The sequence below is a fragment of the Panthera pardus genome, unplaced genomic scaffold (genome assembly GCF_024362965.1).
Source record: "Panthera pardus isolate Hobbes unplaced genomic scaffold, ASM2436296v1 HiC_scaffold_26, whole genome shotgun sequence".
Lineage (NCBI taxonomy): Eukaryota > Metazoa > Chordata > Mammalia > Carnivora > Felidae > Panthera > Panthera pardus.
The window spans coordinates 14,550,534-14,570,095 of NW_026526832.1; the positions used below are offsets into that span (position 1 = coordinate 14,550,534).

General features: G+C 40.6%; 1 protein-coding gene across 1 annotated transcript in view; it reads right to left on the reverse strand.

Moving 5' to 3' along the window:
• Positions 1-5,608: 5,608 nt before the first annotated feature.
• Positions 5,609-19,562, reverse strand: part of TTC27 (tetratricopeptide repeat domain 27) — a 187,915-nt gene continuing 173,961 nt past the window's right edge. Inside the window, exons 17-20 of the mRNA XM_053891008.1 lie at positions 16,332-16,529; positions 14,935-15,046; positions 10,599-10,699; positions 5,609-5,855 (exon numbers count right to left, since the gene is read on the reverse strand). Of these exons, the coding sequence (XP_053746983.1) occupies positions 5,733-5,855; positions 10,599-10,699; positions 14,935-15,046; positions 16,332-16,529 (534 nt within the window). The 3' untranslated portion in view covers positions 5,609-5,732. The remainder of the gene's footprint in view (positions 5,856-10,598; positions 10,700-14,934; positions 15,047-16,331; positions 16,530-19,562) is intronic.

The following is a 19,562-nucleotide window of genomic DNA, read 5'->3' on the forward strand; positions in this document are numbered from 1 at the left end:
GTTTCTTAGCCTGATTTATAACTTTTAAATATTTAGATATATGGTACGTGGGCCTCCATTTGTATTCTGGCTCTGAGCCTCGCCAGGTCGAAGGCAGGCCTACTTCCATGTGCTTTGTTAGAAAGCTTAATTAAATTTTTTTGAAAAGCCTGTCTCTTTCTTTCACAGGTGTGTGTGTGTGTATACATACACACATCTGCAGAAAAATGTTAACACGGTTTTATTTTCTACAGCGGTGGGAATTTGGATGATTCAGTATTTTTCTTCTGGTTTATTTGTATTTTCTAATTTTTTGACAATGAATGTGGGATGGGACACTTGTGTAATTTATTAAAGGGGGTCAACAAGAATCAGAGTACACCTCCCCTCCCCCCTGCACTCCCCTCCCCCCGGCCCCCCAATAACCTATATCTTACTGGTTATGATCAGGGGAATCAACTGAGTATGTAAAGCACACTCTAGTTCTGTAGCAGATACACATTTTTTTGTGTGTGAAAAAGAACTGTGGAGGAGGCATAAGCAGGTTTTCTGGCCAGACAGCTATAAAAATACCAAGACAGCTTTTATCAATCCTGGCACCAGACATACTCTAGGCCAAACTGATTTCGGTCAGTAGAGCGATGAAGGGCACCCAGAAGACTGGAAAAACTTTTGCAGCATTGTCTCTCAAACCACAGGGTTATGACCCCCACGGGGATTACGGAAACTGGAGCCAAATGCCTGGAAGCCCCCACCCAGCCACTCCACCAGTCCCGGGGACCCGAAAGACCATCCACAATGCCCCTTTCTCTTGATCATAACAAGAACTAATTGTGCACGGTTGCTCACAAAACACTTCACACACAGCATCTGATACGATCCCCACAGCAATTCTGTCTGGTCTGTAGGGCAGCGATTTGCAGTCTATAGTGGAGGAAAGTGAGGCCCACGGAGTGAGTTCAGGAGCTCAGATGTGGTCACGGCTAGGACACGGTGAGGCTGGGACTTCAATCCAGGGCTTCTAACCCTGGCTTCACCCTAGTCAGTCAATTCCTGGGGTCATCCTTCTCCTGCTGGCTTCTGCCTATCATCATCTCACTTTCCTTTTCCCAGCGTGGGTCCACCCAGAGAACTCCTGATGGCATAAAAATCCACCACTTTGTAAAACTCCATCACATTCTCTCCTTCTTCCCTTCCCCTGTCTGTGCATGCATCCCAGAAACTTGGGAAGGCTGCTACAATGAAGACACTGAGAACACGACACTTTGGTGTCATGGCCCAGCAGCACTGAATGTCACCAAGCTCCCGCCTAAGGAACAGAAAAGGTTGTGTCAATGCTTATTATTGGGTGGTTTCTAAGACACTGTGACGTGTATTGCTGTTAAACTTTTTCATTTTCAAAGCACTTCTACACGCATTTTCCGGTTGCTCTTGTTATAACATCTCTGTCTGTGGATCGCTGACAGGCTACAGAGAGATTAAGGGCTTCCTCAAGCCCCAAGCAACAAGCCTCAAACAACGGAGGCTTCTAGCAGCACTCCCCTGTCTGTGAGCCACAGTAATAACTTCTGCATGTCTATAGATACCGACGTTCATTTGAGCTTTCAGTCTGGAAAAAGTTAGCAATGCATGGGTTAGCTCTTTAACAACATTAACATGATTTACTTCCTCCCACCCCTTTCTGGCAATGACACCACAAAAGATTCAAATATGGCTGATACTTACTGTTCAGAAGACCCGCTTTAATACTATCAGTTTTCCACCTCACAGTCATTGGCGGGAGTCCCTTTCCATAGATCACAATGTTGGTACAGGGCCAAGAGATGGAGCGGTTGACTCCCAGGTCACTGTGGTTTATAAGAAGTCAGAATAAGAAAAAGGAAGACAGGTCTGACATCACTGGCAAGGGACAAATTTTAGCGTTGTGCTAAGAAACTAATTAGCGCTGGCTCTGAATGATGTGGGAGGAGTAAAGACCCTGTCAAACAAAGCCCAGCCCAAGGAAGAAAAGGCCCACATAAAAAGTCCAACCACCCTACTGAGTTTGCAAATCTCAGAATTGACATTAACTTGTTATTCCTCTCAAAGCCAATGGAAAAAACAAAATCAGCTCAAGCAAGCTCTTTATTAATCACTTTATTAACAAGGGTGAAAGAGAAAGTGCTTTATAATAAAGTAATGAGAACACGCACACACACTCACGCAAATGCACACACAATTGGTTTTAAATTGGCTTTGCTGCAAGCCGCATATCCAGGGTAAGAAGTACCTCTTTGTCCACTTAAGCTACTGCAATTAAAAAAAAATAAAATAAAAGAAGAAAATTCAAGATAAGCTTGGCTTTATAGTTCATTTGGTGAAAACCTAATGCAGCTACAATTATTATTAGGCCTTGGTCTGTGAAAGACTCTATACGAGTTAAAAGCAAGCCAGCACTACCTTTAGCCCATAGGGATTACTCTTTTATTAGTATAGTCTTGGGATTAGTGGAAATGTCTGTCTAATGAATGCAGCTACTATATTTGAGCACATGCCTGAATAAGCTACTTGTTGATTGAAACCTATCTATTTATAAGCACTTCTGCACGTTGTGAAAAATCCATCTGTATCACCACAGCATGGCGCCCACCATTTGAATAAAGGCTCTTTGCCATTTCACTATAGGGCCTGTCGAATGAACGCAGAAAGGAAGTATGTTGCATCTACTTAACAGGTTTTATTCCTCACTCTTGGCCAGTAAAGTAGAGTTACCTTATCTAAACAGTGATTTAGATTGATGTGGATGTTATAAAAACAGAAGTGGAAAAAAGTACTTTTCATGAGACTCACCGAGGGTTTTAACTTAGTAGATTTACCACAGTTTGGATAAATGGTCACAAAGAGCCCAAACTAGCCATACCTTTGCTTATGTCACAGTCTTTGAGTGGAGTCTGGAAACTACACATACTTAGTGTCATTTCTTCCTTAAATCTCTGCTTATGAATAGCACACTGATAGCATGTCCAACAGAAACCAGTAGAGCATGAAGAATAGCCTTGGTATACAAATAAGTCAATGTTTTCAATGTTTGGGGTCCTCATTACCATGCTGAGTCTCCTTTTGAGGTAAGGCCAAGCACTCACCCTAAAAAGGAACCTCAAAATCCAACCAGGGGTTCTGTAGTTCTGAACCACATCCACTCACTAGCGTTTGACACACGCTCCATGGCTCTGCTTCCTAGACTCAGCATCAACTCTGTAAGTTTCCTGAGTTTGGGGTTTGGGTAAAGAGAAGGTATTTTATTTCACTGGGGTTTAACCCATCTGCAGTTAGGGCCCCCATTTACTATGCGGCTTCTTTGGAAAAAGGCTAACAAAAACTTTTCTAAATTAAAAAAAAAAAAAAAGAGTACAATAATCTTAACAGACCACAGGCTATTATGTACTGGGATTCCACAGAATTTCTCTCCTTGAAGAACTTTATAAACAATGAAAGGCAAACATTCCAGGCATCCCATTGTGATAAAGAGAAGACAGAAATCAGCTGACCACTGGAAGCTTTTTCTAGCCCTGACAGAGCCAGTTGAGAGAGTTCTGGCTATTTCTCTTTCTAAAGCCCATGAGCTTTAGAGTCCTGGTGATATCATAGACTTACCTAGTGCATAGTGAGAACGCAATTAACTTGTAGCTATTGGCATGATTATTCATACTAGTGGGACTCAATACGGATTAAAGAATCACATCTTGTATATTCTTCCATTTGACAAGGCACAAAAGTAATGCTGAAAACAAAAGTAGTAATACTAGAAAATCAAAGTTGAAATTTATAAAAGACATTTGGAAATAGCAAATATTTAAATCATAATATAGCAATATGAAGCCTCAAAGACCCTACAGTAATGAAATACAGCAGTTTTAAGCTGATACTGTTTTACTGACTCTGCAACTGGGTGAAAGTACTCTAAGAGATATTAAGAACTTGATGGAAGGTACTGTTATTACCACATTCACTTTACAGATGAAGAAATCAAGTACCTGAGCATTAAGTGTTAGAGGTGGTAGAGATGAGGTTTTGATAAGACCCCAACATTTCCAACTTTACCATAGTACTTCCCCATATATTTTCTTCAATTATGTTAAACATTCACATAAGATTATTAAACATCATTAACAAGTCTACGTCTTTAAAAGAAGCCATTTAACAGCCCCCTCTTTTGTGAGATCATTCCAAAATAAAAGAGGGTGTAGGGCATCGTCCTGGAGAATTTGGTTCAACATAGCATTAGACAACAGGACGGGAAGGAGATAATCCTTTTGTGACTTGGTTTGTGACAACTCACACTCACCAACGTCTTTCTACCTTGAGTTGAACCTGAAGAAAATCAAACTGAGAATTAAAAACTTCTAATACTTGGAAACTCTTTTTCAGCCTTCCACTTGATTCCTGAAATCTTTGCCCTTCCCAGTATATGTCTATCCATTTTCTAGTGGGGCTCACAGCTGGGTATTGATAGAGTTCATCTTAAAACCTCCCTCCCTCCATTTACCTACCTACTCCTCAACAGCTTCCATAACAGATTTGAATGGACATTTAATGTTAGCTCAGGCTACTAGCTCACTTTATTGGGCTTTCTCACAGTTACTGTGTCTCCTGTATGAGAAACTGCTTTGAGGAAGACACCGACTTTTTTTTTTAGACTAGTGTACTAGAAAAGACAAGCAGGTGGTTAAGGAAACGAAGCATAGGAAACCATTTGTAACTAAAATTCATTGATGAAAGTTTTAAAAGACTTTTTTTAAATGTTCAGAATTCCTATATCTGCAGAGTATGCATTTTTAAATTTCCTGCGACAGCTGAAACAAAGAAGGAAGGGGTGGTAATTATTCACATTTTATAAATAAGAACATAGATAAAAGCAAGGGTCAGATGACTGATGCACGGGACCCAAAATTCAGCAACCCACGCCAGGACTGAGAATTCCTTACTACGACTTTTGTAGTAAGATTATTAAACTCAGCTAATGCCTTCAATATTTGTTTCCACAGACATTGCTAAGAAAGCATTTTACTTTGGCATCTCTGTAACATGGCACCGTTTATGGCTGTCTTCACTCATAATAACCTTATTGAACAACCATCTCGAGGGCTCGCAGTATATAAAAGGAGAAGGGTCTGCCTGGTTACTAGTGGCTAATGGTTGAATCAAAATTTGGGTTATGTCATTTTTTTTTCTTGCATTTTCTTGATTTCGAAGCTAAACCATACGCACATTTCTAATTTAGCCAAGTCTGTATTTTTCAGACACAAATACAAAATCTCAAGAAGGAAAAAGGTTTCTGTCACTCAATCTACCCTTTTACCACTTCTGAATAATAAAGCAGCCGATCTAACGATTCTACAAATTTGTAGTGTGTGATATTTTCTTCCTGGTATAGACTAAGTTTTTCCAAAGGATGATCTATATCATTTTAGGCCGAGAGAGAATAAACCCTATGCTAAAAAGAAAACTACAATTTGTTCGTTCTTTGTGCAGAAACACCTCAAGAATGATAAAGATGCTGAATTCAACTGTAACTAAGCCTAAAGAAACAGGGAACTTTTAACGTACTTCAGAAAGCTCAAACATTTGGAAAAATCACAAAACAAAAATGTTAGCCATAAAAGAGAAATTTATTTTAAAAAATCAGTATCTTGTGTTTCAGATACATAGGTATGAGAGAAACTCAGAAACTCAGAAGGTGAGAGCTCCTTTTCCAGAAAGTGTTCCCAGGATGGTCAATACTGATTTCGAAACTCATTGCTAAGGCCTTGTAGCTCAATTACTAGGGCGTCCATAGCTACCATTTCATCAGCGAGCTCCCTGGAAATCTCTCCACTCGCCGCATCTGTGAAAAGTTGCTGCAATATAAAGAACAAAGGAGAACTATCAAAACAATGACAAATCTCTTTAAAATAAGATAGGTACAGAGCAGAGAAGTCAAATTCCCTGTATATAATAATACCACATGACAGCAGCAATGGTAGGGTTTGTTCTGTTCACCATCCTGGAAACGCACAAGCTGCAAAACTGAGCCAGGCATCAAACAACGTGCCTGAACCTGTAAATTTGAATGAGCTATGCTCTTCAGAACGGCTGCCCTGAATATCGGTCATTCATTTTGATGTCACAGGATGATTTCTGGATTTTTCATTCAACAAAACAAATCTATTCATTGTGTATACAAACAAAACAAACACATTTTATATTCAAGTTCATACAAACCATACCCTTTACGTTATTTTTTTAATGTTTATTTATTTTGACAGAGAGAGAGAGAGAGAGAGAGAGAGACAGAGCATGAGCAGAGAGAGAGGGTGACACAGAATCCGAAGCAGGCTCCAGACTGAGCTGTCAGCAGAGAGCCTGAGGCAGGGCTCAAACCCACGAACTATGAGAACATGACCTCAGCCGAAGTCAGACACTTAACCAACTGAGCCACCCAGGCACCCCCCTGCCTTTATGTTATTTAAAAGTTAATTATGGCATAGGACTCAGGGGTCAAAAAGATTATCAAGATTTGGTAAAAGCAAAGAATCCCAGCATATTAAAATAAAAATGAATGTGCTCTCTCCTCCTATAAAAGGAATTGCCTTGGGAGGTATATTGCAACATAGGTCGATGCCATCGTGGCTGAGACATTTTGGAAAGCCTCTGTTAGGAACTGCCTGCTGAGGCAAGACAGGCACCTAAAAAAATTAGCTTTGGGATTTTATGACCACTGTGTGTGTGTGTGTGTGTGTGTGTGTGTGTGTGTGTGTGTGTTGATCAGAAATGTAATTTACTCAGCATGCTACCTTTTTTTATTATTATTAGTTTGAGAGAGAGAGAGAGCAGGGAGAAGGGCAGAAAGAGAGGGAGAGAGAGAGAGAATCCCAAACAGACTCTGCACTGCCAGTGCAGAGACAGACATGGGGCTTGAACCCACGAACCCACGAGTCAGACGCTTAACCAAATGAACCACCCAGACGCCCCAGCACACTATCTACCTTCTTCATCAGACTTGACTAGCTGACCTGTTTACAAAAAGTAAATTTACCCTTACTGTGGGACTATTTACTATCACTACCATATATCACATGACAAATGTTCTGACAGAATTCTAAAGAGGGAGTCCCAAAGATGTTTTGAGGGATAGTATCATCACTGGGACAAGCTTAGAGTTTCACACAGTGATTTTTGGAGCCGAGAGCATTCACTCGAATGCAGGACTTCATAAATGTTTAGTAAAGATTTGTCACATTACCATGTAGTCACATTGTGTACAGCATTTCATAACAGACTGACATAAGAACATTGCAATGTGATTGATAGAGAAAACACCTTTTAGGAAAATAACCTGGACTCACACAGCACATTTGATTTTTACTAAGAATTACAGTGCTTGCAAATCATCATGAATCTGCATCACTCCCCTATGAACTCAGGAGAAAGCAGATAGAAATCGAGGCTTAGAAAGAATGAATTATTTGCTGAGGATCCCTAAGCACGTAAGTGATAAAATCTGTTCTGTGTTCAGGCTGTCCAGCATTTCCCCCAACAGCTCCATGCCCTCTGGAGCAAATCTGCACAGTGACAATGTGCTGAGGGGTGGAGAGTTGCTCCATCCTGGGGGAGCACAGACGGGACAAGGTCAGGTGAGTCTCTAGGTTCTTGGAGCTTTTATTTCTATGAAGTCCCTGGCCTGGCAAGAAAAGATCAGAGACTGGTACGAACCAAGCTTACTGCAAGCTATTTAACTGAGCTATCCTATTCCATTTTCAGTATTTAAGGTGCTCTCAAAAAGTGTTTTTGGGACTGAAATTCAGCTTTACAAGCCAATTTGTTAAAAAAAGAAAAAAATAGGAAGGGCATCTGATCTACTATAAAACCAGAGACTCCCAAATTTTATAGCAAAAAACTGTGCTTCAAAGGAGGCGTTGGGAGGCAATTTTTTCCCATTTTTGGATAACCCCTTAGGATCTAATGAGAACACAATCTAAACATAGACGATGCTCTGAGTCCTTCTTTTCTTTTCTTTTTTAATGTTTTATTTATTTTGAGGGAGCGAGAGAGGACGTGAGCAGGAGAGGGGCAGAGAGACAGCGGGACAAGGATCCAAAGTGGGCTCTGTGCTGACAGCAGACAGTCCAATGTGGGGCTCGAACTCAGGGTCTGCGAGATCATGACCTGAGCTGAAGTCAGACTCTTAACAAACCGGGCCACCCAGATGCCCCATCTGAGGCCTTATCTTCAATGTTTGGGCATCTTCCACAATACAGGAGGATAGGCAGTCTCTGCACAGGCAAGACTATTTAAGTATGTAAGTATAGATTTATATGCAATTAATAACTCATAAGAAAAAGCTTTGCACAGAGAGAAGGGAACTAGTAGAGTGTATCCTGAGGAAATAATCACGGGTAGGTAAGTGATCTAACCCAACTAGGAAACCACACTCCTGATCTGAGAAGGAAAGTCACAGGAAAGCATGCTACCCTGACTTTTTTTGAGAGCTCATGCTGCTTTCTCAAAGACACAAAACTGAAGTTATGCCACCAAGACGGGTGGGAGTATGGTTCCTCCTGGTAGATTATAGGAACTTGGTTCCAGCTTGCAGACTAAAAGGATAGTAAAGCAAGTTACTAATCTAAACAGGCGAAAACGATGTCCTCATCAGAAAAGATCAAACAATTGATAAAAAGGCATGCAAACTCTGGGAAGGGTTTTACACGTGTCCAGAAGTGACTTTCACTTGCCACACACAGACTCACTCTCAGAAGCGTTAGGATTCGTTTGCAAACTACGATTAAAAAGTGAAGATGAGTAAAAATGAGAAGAGAGGGGTGCCTGGGTGGCTCAGTCAGTTAAGGGTCTGACTTTGACTCAGGTCATGAGCTCGTGGTTCACGAGTTCGAGTGCCCCGTCGGGCTCTGTGCTGACAACTCAGAGCCTGGAGCCTGCTTTGGATTCTATGTCTCCCTCTCTCTCTGTCTCGCCCTCGCTCACGCTCTGTCTCTCTCTCTCTCAAGAATAAACATTAAAAAAAAATGAGAAGAGAAAGCACTGAATTGTGTTACAAGTTATATGCCTTTAAATTTTGCTTCCAAAAGTATAATCCACACCTGGCTACACAGATTTCCCAGGCTCCGCCCCATGCCTGACCTGCCACAGGTAGAGACTCAGAGTCCGGGCTTCAAACCAGTTGTCTTGGGGACTCTTCGGTGTCTCCATCCAAGTGCTCATTTATAAGGTGGCGTTTGTAGATTTTATATGTTTTAGTTATCAAACCTGAGTCACCCACCTAAGTTAACAATGTTTGTGAAATCCATATACTACCTCCTTAATATTTGTCTCTAACTCAACTTTTTAAAGTTAAATTTTTTTAATTAAACAAATAATTTTTTTAATGTTTATTTATTTTTGAGAGAGAAAGAGAGGAGAGCATGAATGGGAAAGGAGCAGAAGGAGAGGGAGATACAGAATCAGGCTCCAGGCTCTGAGCTGTCAGCACAGAGCCTGATGCAGGGATCGAGTCCACTAACTGAAATCATGACCTGAGCCAAAGTTGGATGCTTAACCGACTGAGCCACCCAGGTGCCCCGAACTTTTTAAATTTAAATAAAAGTCTTTTTTTTTTAAAGTCTTTTTTTAAAGGAAACATTATACTACTGTAAATGAAAAATAAGCAATAATATTCATGAAAATGTAGGTTTGATGTGCTAGTTATACTTTTTCTAGCATGCACGGAAATAAATATACACTAAAATCAAAAGTTTAGGCACTCATGCTCTTTCTCTCTCTCTCAAAAATAAATAAACATTAAAAAAAATTTCTTTTTAATTAAAAAAAAAAAATTAGGGTGCCTGGGTGTCTCAGTTGGTTGAGCATCTGACTTCAGCTCAGGCCATAATCTCACAGCTCATGAGTTCAAGCCCCACATCGGGCTCTGCTTTGATCCAGAGCCTGCTGTGGATCCTCTGTCTCCTTCTCTCTCTGTCCCTCCCCTTCCTCTCTCTCAAAAATAAATAAATATTTTTTAAAAAGACAAAAACAAAAAAACCTTTAGCCAAGTGCTATCAGTAATGTATGTGCCACACTTTGGGGAAAGCGATGGTAAGTAAAAGAGCATTGCTTTGGGGCACCTGGGTGGCTCAGTCAGGTAAGCGTCTGTCTGACTTTGGCTGAGGTCACGATCTCGCACTCCGTGAGTTCAAGCCCGCATCAGGCTCTGTGCTGACAGCTCAGAGCCTGGAGCCTGCTTCGGATTCTGTGTCTCCCTCTGTCTCCGCCCCTCCCCTGCTCACGCTCTCTCTGCCTCTCAAAAATAAATAATATGTTTAAAAATTAAAAAAAAAAAAGAGCATTGCTTTACTTTAACTTGAAGAATGCAGTAGGGCTGGATTATAAATATTAATTTCAAAGACTCCTGAGTTACCCAGGAAGGGTAGTTGAGCCATTAGGCTGATGATGCTGCCACCAGGACAATGGGCCACCTGGGGGCTGATATCTGAAATGTCACGCGGGCCTAAAATTACTCCCAGTGTAAAAGACGACTTCAGAGCAGTCAGGTCATACTAACACCTTCTTCCTGTGACACTTCAAACGAATTGACATTTCACTCTTACCTTTGCTTTAGATATCAAGCCCTGTAAATTGAGTCGAACTGAGGAGAGCACCTGTACTGCCTCTTGCGGGCTGGATTTGTGTTGACTGTGTTTCATAGCCACTGAAAAATACACATGGGAGAAAACATGCATTAAATACCGGTCACGATAATTTACAAGTACAAAAAACAATTGCTTAATTAGGATTTTATAGTACAGACTCTACAAATATTTCTACATGGAGAGTCTTTATTTTGGTAAAAGGACAATAATTATGTGCACAGTTCTCATTATCTTTCTTAACACTTACTGCTAAAAGGAGAATTTTGAGGAAAATAGGTGATTTTTGGTACGTTACAAATCATCAGGAAGAGACCCTAAACACAGATACACACACACAAAACATATACAGACATACACTAATGAAACCAGGCAAAAAGAGACAAAATCTAACTGAACACAAGGTGTCCACAGAGGGCAAAACCAGATGTGGCAGATCTTAGTGTAGCTTCCTGGGGCACCAAGTCCTTAAAAGGGACTCACAGTAGCCAATGACACCGGCCTAGTGAAGCGACATGACAGGTGCTGACAGCTCAATCCTAACCTCCTTTTTATACTCAGGGTTTTCCATCACCATTCTGGAAGGAGTGATTTCCACAACCTATATGCTTGCATTCAGGGAGGTGACCGCAATGGGGATCTCGGGTTGCACTTGACATCAGCAAGGGCAGGGAGAGAACAGAGTTGCCCATGTGGCCCTACTCTGCCTCCAGTGAGCCGGGGAGCCCATTTCTTCCTAAAATGTGAAATTACCAAGAAAGCATAACCCTCACTAGCAAAAGGCCTGGCTATTCATGCTTTATAAGAACCAGTAAAGAGCTCTTTAAAAATACGGCACCTGATATCTCTCCACTGGTTTGTTCTTATGTTTGTTCTTCTAAATTATGCTTGCTATAAGCAGATCCATAACCAGATCCAGTTTTAAAACTACGCTAACCAGTACAACAGTGCAAGTCTACTTAGTACCCTAGATCTTAGACCAGGAATGGAAATAGACGTCTTTCTTGCATGCGAACTCTGATCGTTTGGTGGAGACTGCTTGTGCCTGGCAAAAACTGCTTTATCATTAATTAATGTCTTCCATGGTTGGTGAGAACGTGTGACATTCTCATTTCAAAATAATACTTAGACTTTGACATTTCTCAGCTAAGGGTTGAAAGAATGCATGGTAATCAACAATGTTCACCTCATCTTCAAAGGGCACAGTTAACCTGGAGATAGATAGTGAGGATTATGATGTCTGTGTCCCTTAGTAGAAGAAAATTTGACTACCATAGCTGAGGTATGTGGGCTGTTAAATGCCTAGGAATGGATCAGAAATAGCTGTGATTCTTTTTGTTATTGTTGTTGTTGTTGAGAGGGAGAGGGAGAGAGAGAGAGAGCTAGCTCGAGGGGGGAAAGGTAGAAGGAGAGAGAGAGAGAATCTTCAGAAGGCTCCACACCCAGAGCAGAGCCCCAGTGCAGGGCTTGATCTCACAACTGTGAGATCATGACTTGAGCAGACATCAAGAGTCAGACACTTAACCGACCGAGCCACCCAGGCGCCCCTGTGATTCTTTTTTAAATCCTTATTTTAATTCTGAAAAACAAAACAAATAAACAACAACAACAAAAACACAAAAGCAGATCAAAAAGACAAACACTATTAGACCCCTTCCTCAATCCCACTTCCAAAAGGCACTAGAGATAAAGAGAGAGCTCCAGAAAAAGAGAGAAATAAACTGCTGTTTCAAATTATCAGCAAATCCAAGACAGCAGTGCTTCCTCCAGGTAGACTGTAGTTAAAATGCATAACTATTATTTTTAAAGTTCCTGAATGGCAAAGAAAGAACCAGCTTTTGCGCACCGTTTCCCAGAAAACAGAAGAGCGGAGGCTATAAATGAATAGCCCCCAAACAATACAAAGGGGCACAAAATGACAACGTTGTTATTCAAAGGTCTCAAACCCTATGTAGACACTGTAATGTCTTCTCCGGCCTTTTGAAGCACGTAGCTACTCTTACAAAGAGCAACTCAAAGGAGTCATTGTGTGGAGATTTTTTTTTTTAATGTTACATTGCCTTTTCAGAACTGAGCAAGGTGGGCAACAGAATAGAATAGAAATCCAGTTCATTCCTCAGCTGAGCATTGGTATACAAAAGCAACAAGAGGGGCGCCTGGGTGGCTCAGTCGGTTAAGCGTCCGACTTCGGCTCAGGTCATGATCTCACAGTCCGTGAGTTCAAGCCCCATGCTGGGCTCTGTGCTGACAGCTCAGAGCCTGGAGCCTGCTTCGGATTCTGTGTCTCCCTCTCTCTCTGTACCTCTCCTGCTCGCATTCTGTCTCTCTCTCTCTCTCTCTCTCTCTCTTAAAAAATAAAATAAACATGAAAAAATATTTTTTTAATTAAAAAAAAAAGCAACAAGAAAAGGCAAACATTTATCTTTATCAATCTAAAATATCACCAGAAACTAAACCCGAGCATCCACTAAAATATGCTTAAAATGTTGTTGGAGCACCAACACCTAAATCATTAAAGTCAAAGGGAACTTAAAAGAATAAACACTTGTTTTTCTCCCAGTATTGCCCTGATGAAAAAACAGTGTCCAAAATAGTTTCAAACCAACTTTAAGATGTAAATGAAGATTTTTTTACTGCAGCACTTATTTCTTTAACCTGTGCATTTATACTTGACAGGTTCAATAGCAACACTTAGTGATTACAGAAAATACCTTGGCTTTAAATGTTACAAAGCTAGCTGTTCACAGAAATGTTTAGGGTTGGCAATTTGAAGTAGATAAGATAAATTCTTCCAAGGAGATTGCACCTTGCTATAATTATATACATAATACACGTGGCTATGGGGGTTCCCAAACCTGGTACTATATCCACAAAGGTCAAAGTCACAAGAACTGAACTCCATCTAAGCCCACCCACCATGGCCAACACAAGCCGCATGAACTGTAGCCACATTCCATGGGTCTCCCAGCAATGACCTCCACCTTATCTACTCTGAACTTCAGCTAGACAGAGATCAGCATGTCTACTGGATCTGCCAAGCGGTAGGCAGCCCAGAAAACTGGATATTTATATCCCTTTTGTCAAGGATATCAAAGACCAGAAGTAGAATTATTATCTACTAAACCCATTTCTAAGCTGTTTGAATGTTCTGTGACTTCTTTAGAGACATATTAAATGCTATTTTTGTTCTTCATTTTTCTCTTTTTAGTTCTGCATGCCTTATCATACAGCTCAGATCCTCTACCCCAGAGGAACAGGGCTGAGGCGAGAATGTAAGGGATTAACATTTAAACCATGTGTAGGATACTGTTAAGTTTTTGAATATGTTTTCATTTACTTCCGAACAATCAGAGGTAGGTATTACCCCCATTGTACTGATGAGGGAACTAAGGCTCAGAGAGAAGTCATTTACCCAACGTCACCTAGCAACTTTGTGGTGGAGCTGGTCCTGGAGTTTAGGTCTCCCTGGTTTCAAGGGTCTACCCTTTTTATGGTCCCTTGTTGGCTCCCCAGTTACTGTAATTAATAGTTGCAGGAGAAGTTGGAGGAAGACTTTAGGATAGGATCATAGTCCCTGTGAACCAGTTCTTAGCACTGTAGCTTCATTATTTTATTTGAACTCCCTTTCCAGGGCCTCACACACCCATGTTCAAATATAAATATAGAAATGTATTGTCAACTTATCCAGTATATTTCTCTTTATGCAAATAATTAAAAGGAACCTTTATCTGGAATATATTTGCCCAACAGGCATACAACTTTATACGTGAGGTTATCCCTCCCTTCAAATATCACCCACTAAATCTCCCAAAGGCAGGGACAGGATATTTTTTGTTTCTTTTGTACAAGCCATAGCTTTTTGTATGTTGCTATGTACTCCAGGAATCTACGTATTTCTGATAATAAATATTTCCATTTATAAAGGAATAGGAGTCAGCAAATGTTAACAGATTTCCCTACCGCTACATGATAACCACAAGTAGACTCTATGTGCCGTGAAGGTTGGCTACAGTTGTGAAGATACTTCACGTACCGAAAGCTCCTAACTAACCTGTCACTCAGATGGCATTCAAGCCTCTATCCCGCAGACCGCTCTATCCTATATTTGTTCAGATTACTCCAAAGTGCTTACTACACGGTAGTTGGTCTTATAAAGATCTGCTGAATCAAATACAACAATTTCAATACAATGAAATAATCTGAAATGATGTGTAATGGAACTTCACTTCTGACAAATACTTTTTCAGTAAAAATACATTAAAGCATGGCAGGGATATCAGAACATTACATCAAATACCATGTGCGAGGCCTAAGGCGTTCTGAACCACTTCCTTAAATGATGTCATATCTTTCTCCCAACAACTGGACTGTGTGTCGCACTTGTATGCCTTGGAGAGATACTGGAACGCCTGAGGACAGAGAAAGAACAACGTTCAGAATAACAAGTGTAATTCACATTTCAAACGCGGCTTCCTGGAACTCATATGGAACTAATTCCAACTTGAAAAACGAGCGTTTGTGTCACGCAGCACAGCCTTTACTATTCTCATCAAAGAAGGGGTACAGATGCACACCCGACAGCAATAAGCAATTAAAAGCAATCAAAGGGATGTATCTGATAGAGACATTTCCCTCCAAACAGAAAAACAGAAATGCCAGGTTTGGAAATCTAGAAGAAGCTTGCACACCTTTCCTCAGCATCAGTAGCCATCAGCTTACGAGCCCCATTTGGAAAACGAGGCATGAACCCAGGCACAACTATGGGATTACTCAAAGGTGTGTGTACTCACAGAAGTTTAAGACACTTTCACAGCTCCATCCCTGCAGAATCTTGAGGGAGAAGTCACAGATGAGAGACTTCAGACTACCCTTGATTCCACATATGCAAAGCCTCATAATTCAAGAAGAAATGGAAGGATGGCAGGTAGGAGTGTGTGCATGCGTGCATGTAAGTATGTGTTCTCTGGGCAGACAGGCAATGGCAGAAGCCAGCTGGGTGGACGGAGGGAGGAGAGACGGCTAACCATCCCACAGATTAGCTGTACTGCAGCAAATTCCAAACTCACGCAAGGAGTACATTTGATTTGTTGTGGAGGTTTTGAAAAGAACAGAAAACAATTATTTCAACCTTGGAAACCCTGGGGGCTCCCTTAAGCCAAAGGCATTACTTGAGTGTAACTGGTGTTCTAACGCACTTTCAAGAAAGGGGCCGGGCAACCTTTGTAAAGCATTTTATGTTTAGACTTAAAGCTCGCCTCTAATATTCTTATCTGGTTCCTTTTTCTTCTTCCCTTCCATGGCCCCCGTCTCAGATCTGAACGCTCTTCTGTCCTTGAGCCCCATCTACCCGAGTCTTCAGCAAGGGGCCTGGGGCAAGGGCTGCAGGGTATATACTGTGGACAGCTACTTGAGGCAGCTCCAGCAGGGGAGCAGGTCAGACAGAGCCTTTTGCAGGAAGCAGAGAACAACCGTGTGAGAAAAACCCACGAAAAGAGAAAAGATGAATTCTTACGAGTCTTAACCTGCCCGCAATTCCAAGTGCTTATGTTAAAGATTCTGAATCAAGACAGAAGACCTGAGCATATCAATCTTCCCCTTTAAGCTATTTATCTCTGCTTCTAACCATCAAAGCAGATGCCCCACACGTCATTCAAGCAAAAGGCAAGCACCCAGGAGGACTGGAAGAGGACTGACCTTTTCATTTTCATCAGGCTTTTCGCTCTGCCCATTTCCATACAGTTGGGCATACAGCCTCCAGATTTCTCCATCATTTGTCACTCTTGAAGTCACTCTGCCAAGTAACTCCCGCAGCTTTCCTTTGAGGTCAGTTGCAACATCTCCACTTCGATCAGTCATCCCATCAAGCACTGCCCTGACCAGAATTTTAAGGACCTTAAAAAATGCGCAGAACAAACGGGTAAGCCAAGAACAACGAAATAATAACAAAAAACAAAGGGCTACCATCACCATCATCAATAACAATGATGGTGAAAAACCCTGAGACCTGTTGGAATATCACCTTTACACTTTTTACAAATAAAAGTCCTGAACCACTCTCTAAAATCACATACTGACAAGCTCTCTATGCTCCCTTTTAGGGCTCCTTAGGGCTCTTCTTTCACAGGCTCGATGCCTCTGTCTTCTCAATCTGAGTGCTCTCTCTGAATGATCTGATGGACACCTGTAGCTTTTAGGAATGTAAGCTCAGACTCATGGTCTGAATCGCATATAGCAAAAGAGTGGACAGGAGAACGTTTAATTGCGCTTCTTCCTTCTTGTTTGGACAAGATCTCCGCCTGCAAATTCACACTACAATCCCAAATGTGTAGTTTTAATTCTGAAAGTAATAAAATTCATATTACAATCCCATTCATGACTTTAAATCTGAAAGTAACAAGGCAGAAGAGACTATATGAATATGCACTATCAAGTGATCATTTTTTAAACATTTCAAGGATTAACACGCTTTAAAATGGATGATCTATTAAAATAGTTACTATCAAGTATAAATGAAGCATACTAAATTAGTAAAACACTCTGCTTTCTCTAGGATCTGACAATTGGCCCAACATCCCATCTCCTCACTTTACCTACATGAAGAGACAATGGGCAGGAGACAATTTTTAGCCTTCTTGCCAATAAAAATGGAGAGTGGCAGTGCACATGTTTGAGAGGAGAAAGGTCAGAAAAGAGAGAGCAAGAAAGAGAAAGAGAGAGAGAGAAAGAGAGAGATTGAGTGTGTGTGTGTGTGTGTGTGTGTGTGAAGGGAACAGTAAAGGGTAAGGAAGTGGTGTGCCTGTGTGAATAGGAGAAGGGTAGGGTAAAGAACTATAGACAGACAGATACCAAAGCCTCCACATAATTCATATGCAGATGTCACAAGAAGAGAGTGGGACCCTGAACAGGTATGGAAGCAAGAAAAATGTATTCATAGTCTCTCTATCTGTATGTTCAATGGCCAGATATATGTAGAAGAAAGTTCTGTAAGAAGAAACAGATAACAGAAGTCATTCATGGCCATGGCAGACATTACCTAAAGAGATTCTTCTGGGTAAGAATCATATTACAGATAGAATCTTTTTTTTTTTAAGTTTATTTATTTATTTTGAGAGACAGAGTGTACATAAGCAGGGTAGGGGCAGAGAGAGAGAGAGAGAGAGAGAGAGAGAGAGAGAGAGAGAGAGCATCCCAAGCAGACTCCATGCTTCAGCACAAAACCCAGTGTGGGGCTTGAACCCAGGAACCATGAGAGCATGACCTGAACCAAAGTCAAGAGTCAGACGCTCAACCAATTGAGCCACCCAGGAACCCCCAGATAGAATCTTAAGGAACGCACACTTAAGGGAAGATGAATAGAGGTCTATGCATGAGTGAGACTAAAAAGGAGTGTTCAGAAAAACAGGAGAAAGTGATGTTATGGAAACCAAGGAAGGAGGAAGTAACAAGGAGAGCACATCTACAAAAGTTTAGGGCTGGAAGACTCCACTGGGTTTAGCAATAACAAGCGTTGGTGACTGTATCCAGACCAAAAGTCAGAAGAAGAAAGGCAGGAGACATTATGATTTCAGACAAGAGACGTACAAAGAGAGAGAAAAGTGTGAAAACCAAGACAATAATTAATAATATCATAAAAAACAAAAAGCAATAAAACAAACCACCAATCATAGTACCTTGTAATATTTTAAATTTTATATGTAAAGCATAGAATGTTAATAGAGAATATTCATTTAGCCAAAAAATTTAATGTAAATATATTAAGAAGATAAAAGAAGTAGTAGAGATGCTGATATAAGGGAGTTAAGACCTTGCTTTACTATAATAGGAAATCAACAGATAATATCTAAATTTGGTTAATAAAAAGTAGCAGCATATACTTATATTATGAAATCTGGAAATGTGCAAATGGGAAAAGAAATACAGTATATACTAAATGCTATACATTCCTTTAGGGAGTAGGATCTTGAGGACTAGAAAGGGGTAGAGCAGGAAATTGCTACATTTTGTTTTAAGCCTTTTACTACTATTTAACTTGTGTACACATTTGTGTTATCTTAATAAAATAAAATTTTAATTTAAAAACAGAAAAGGCAAGTATAAACACATTCAAAGATTGGAAAAGATGAAACAAAAAAATGACGGCAACATGAATATTCATTTATTAGATTTTACTTTCAATTTATGTCCTTGGCACAGGGGAGGGGGTGGTTAGTGACTGAAAGGGGGCTGGGACAGCTTTGGGAGAGCTGGCAATGATCTGACTCATGCTCCAGGGGCTGGGGACACAAGTGTGTTCCCTTCATGAAAATTCCTATGTTTACTTATGATCTGTATAGTTTTCTATATGTACACTCTACTTTAATAAAACATTAAATAAGAAGTTATTTCTTGTAATTAAGAAAGTCCCATGCACTAAAGGGAAAAAAGAGTTATTAAACTCCATTAACAAATGGAGTTAATTTATAATCTTAAAAAGTAGTCTCAGAGTGATAACAGAATTATTTTTTAAAAAACATTAATTTTATAATTTACTGTCTAATAGCACCATTTTCCTCAAACTAATTAGTGAGAAAAACTACATTCTAGTTATACAGACTGACTACAAAAACAGTAACTTTTAACACATATTTAAATTCTTCTTTAGAGGGGCGCCTGGGTGGCGCAGTCGGTTAAGCGTCCGACTTCAGCCAGGTCACGATCTCGCGGTCCGTGAGTTCGAGCCCCGCGTCGGGCTCTGGGCTGATGGCTCGGAGCCTGGAGCCTGTTTCCGATTCTGTGTCTCCCTCTCTCTCTGCCCCTCCCCCGTTCATGCTCTGTCTCTCTCTGTCCCAAAAGTGGATGGGGGACGTTGAAAAAGAAAAAAAAATTTAAAATAAATAAATAAATAAATAAATAAATAAATAAATAAATAAATTCTTCTTTAGAAAG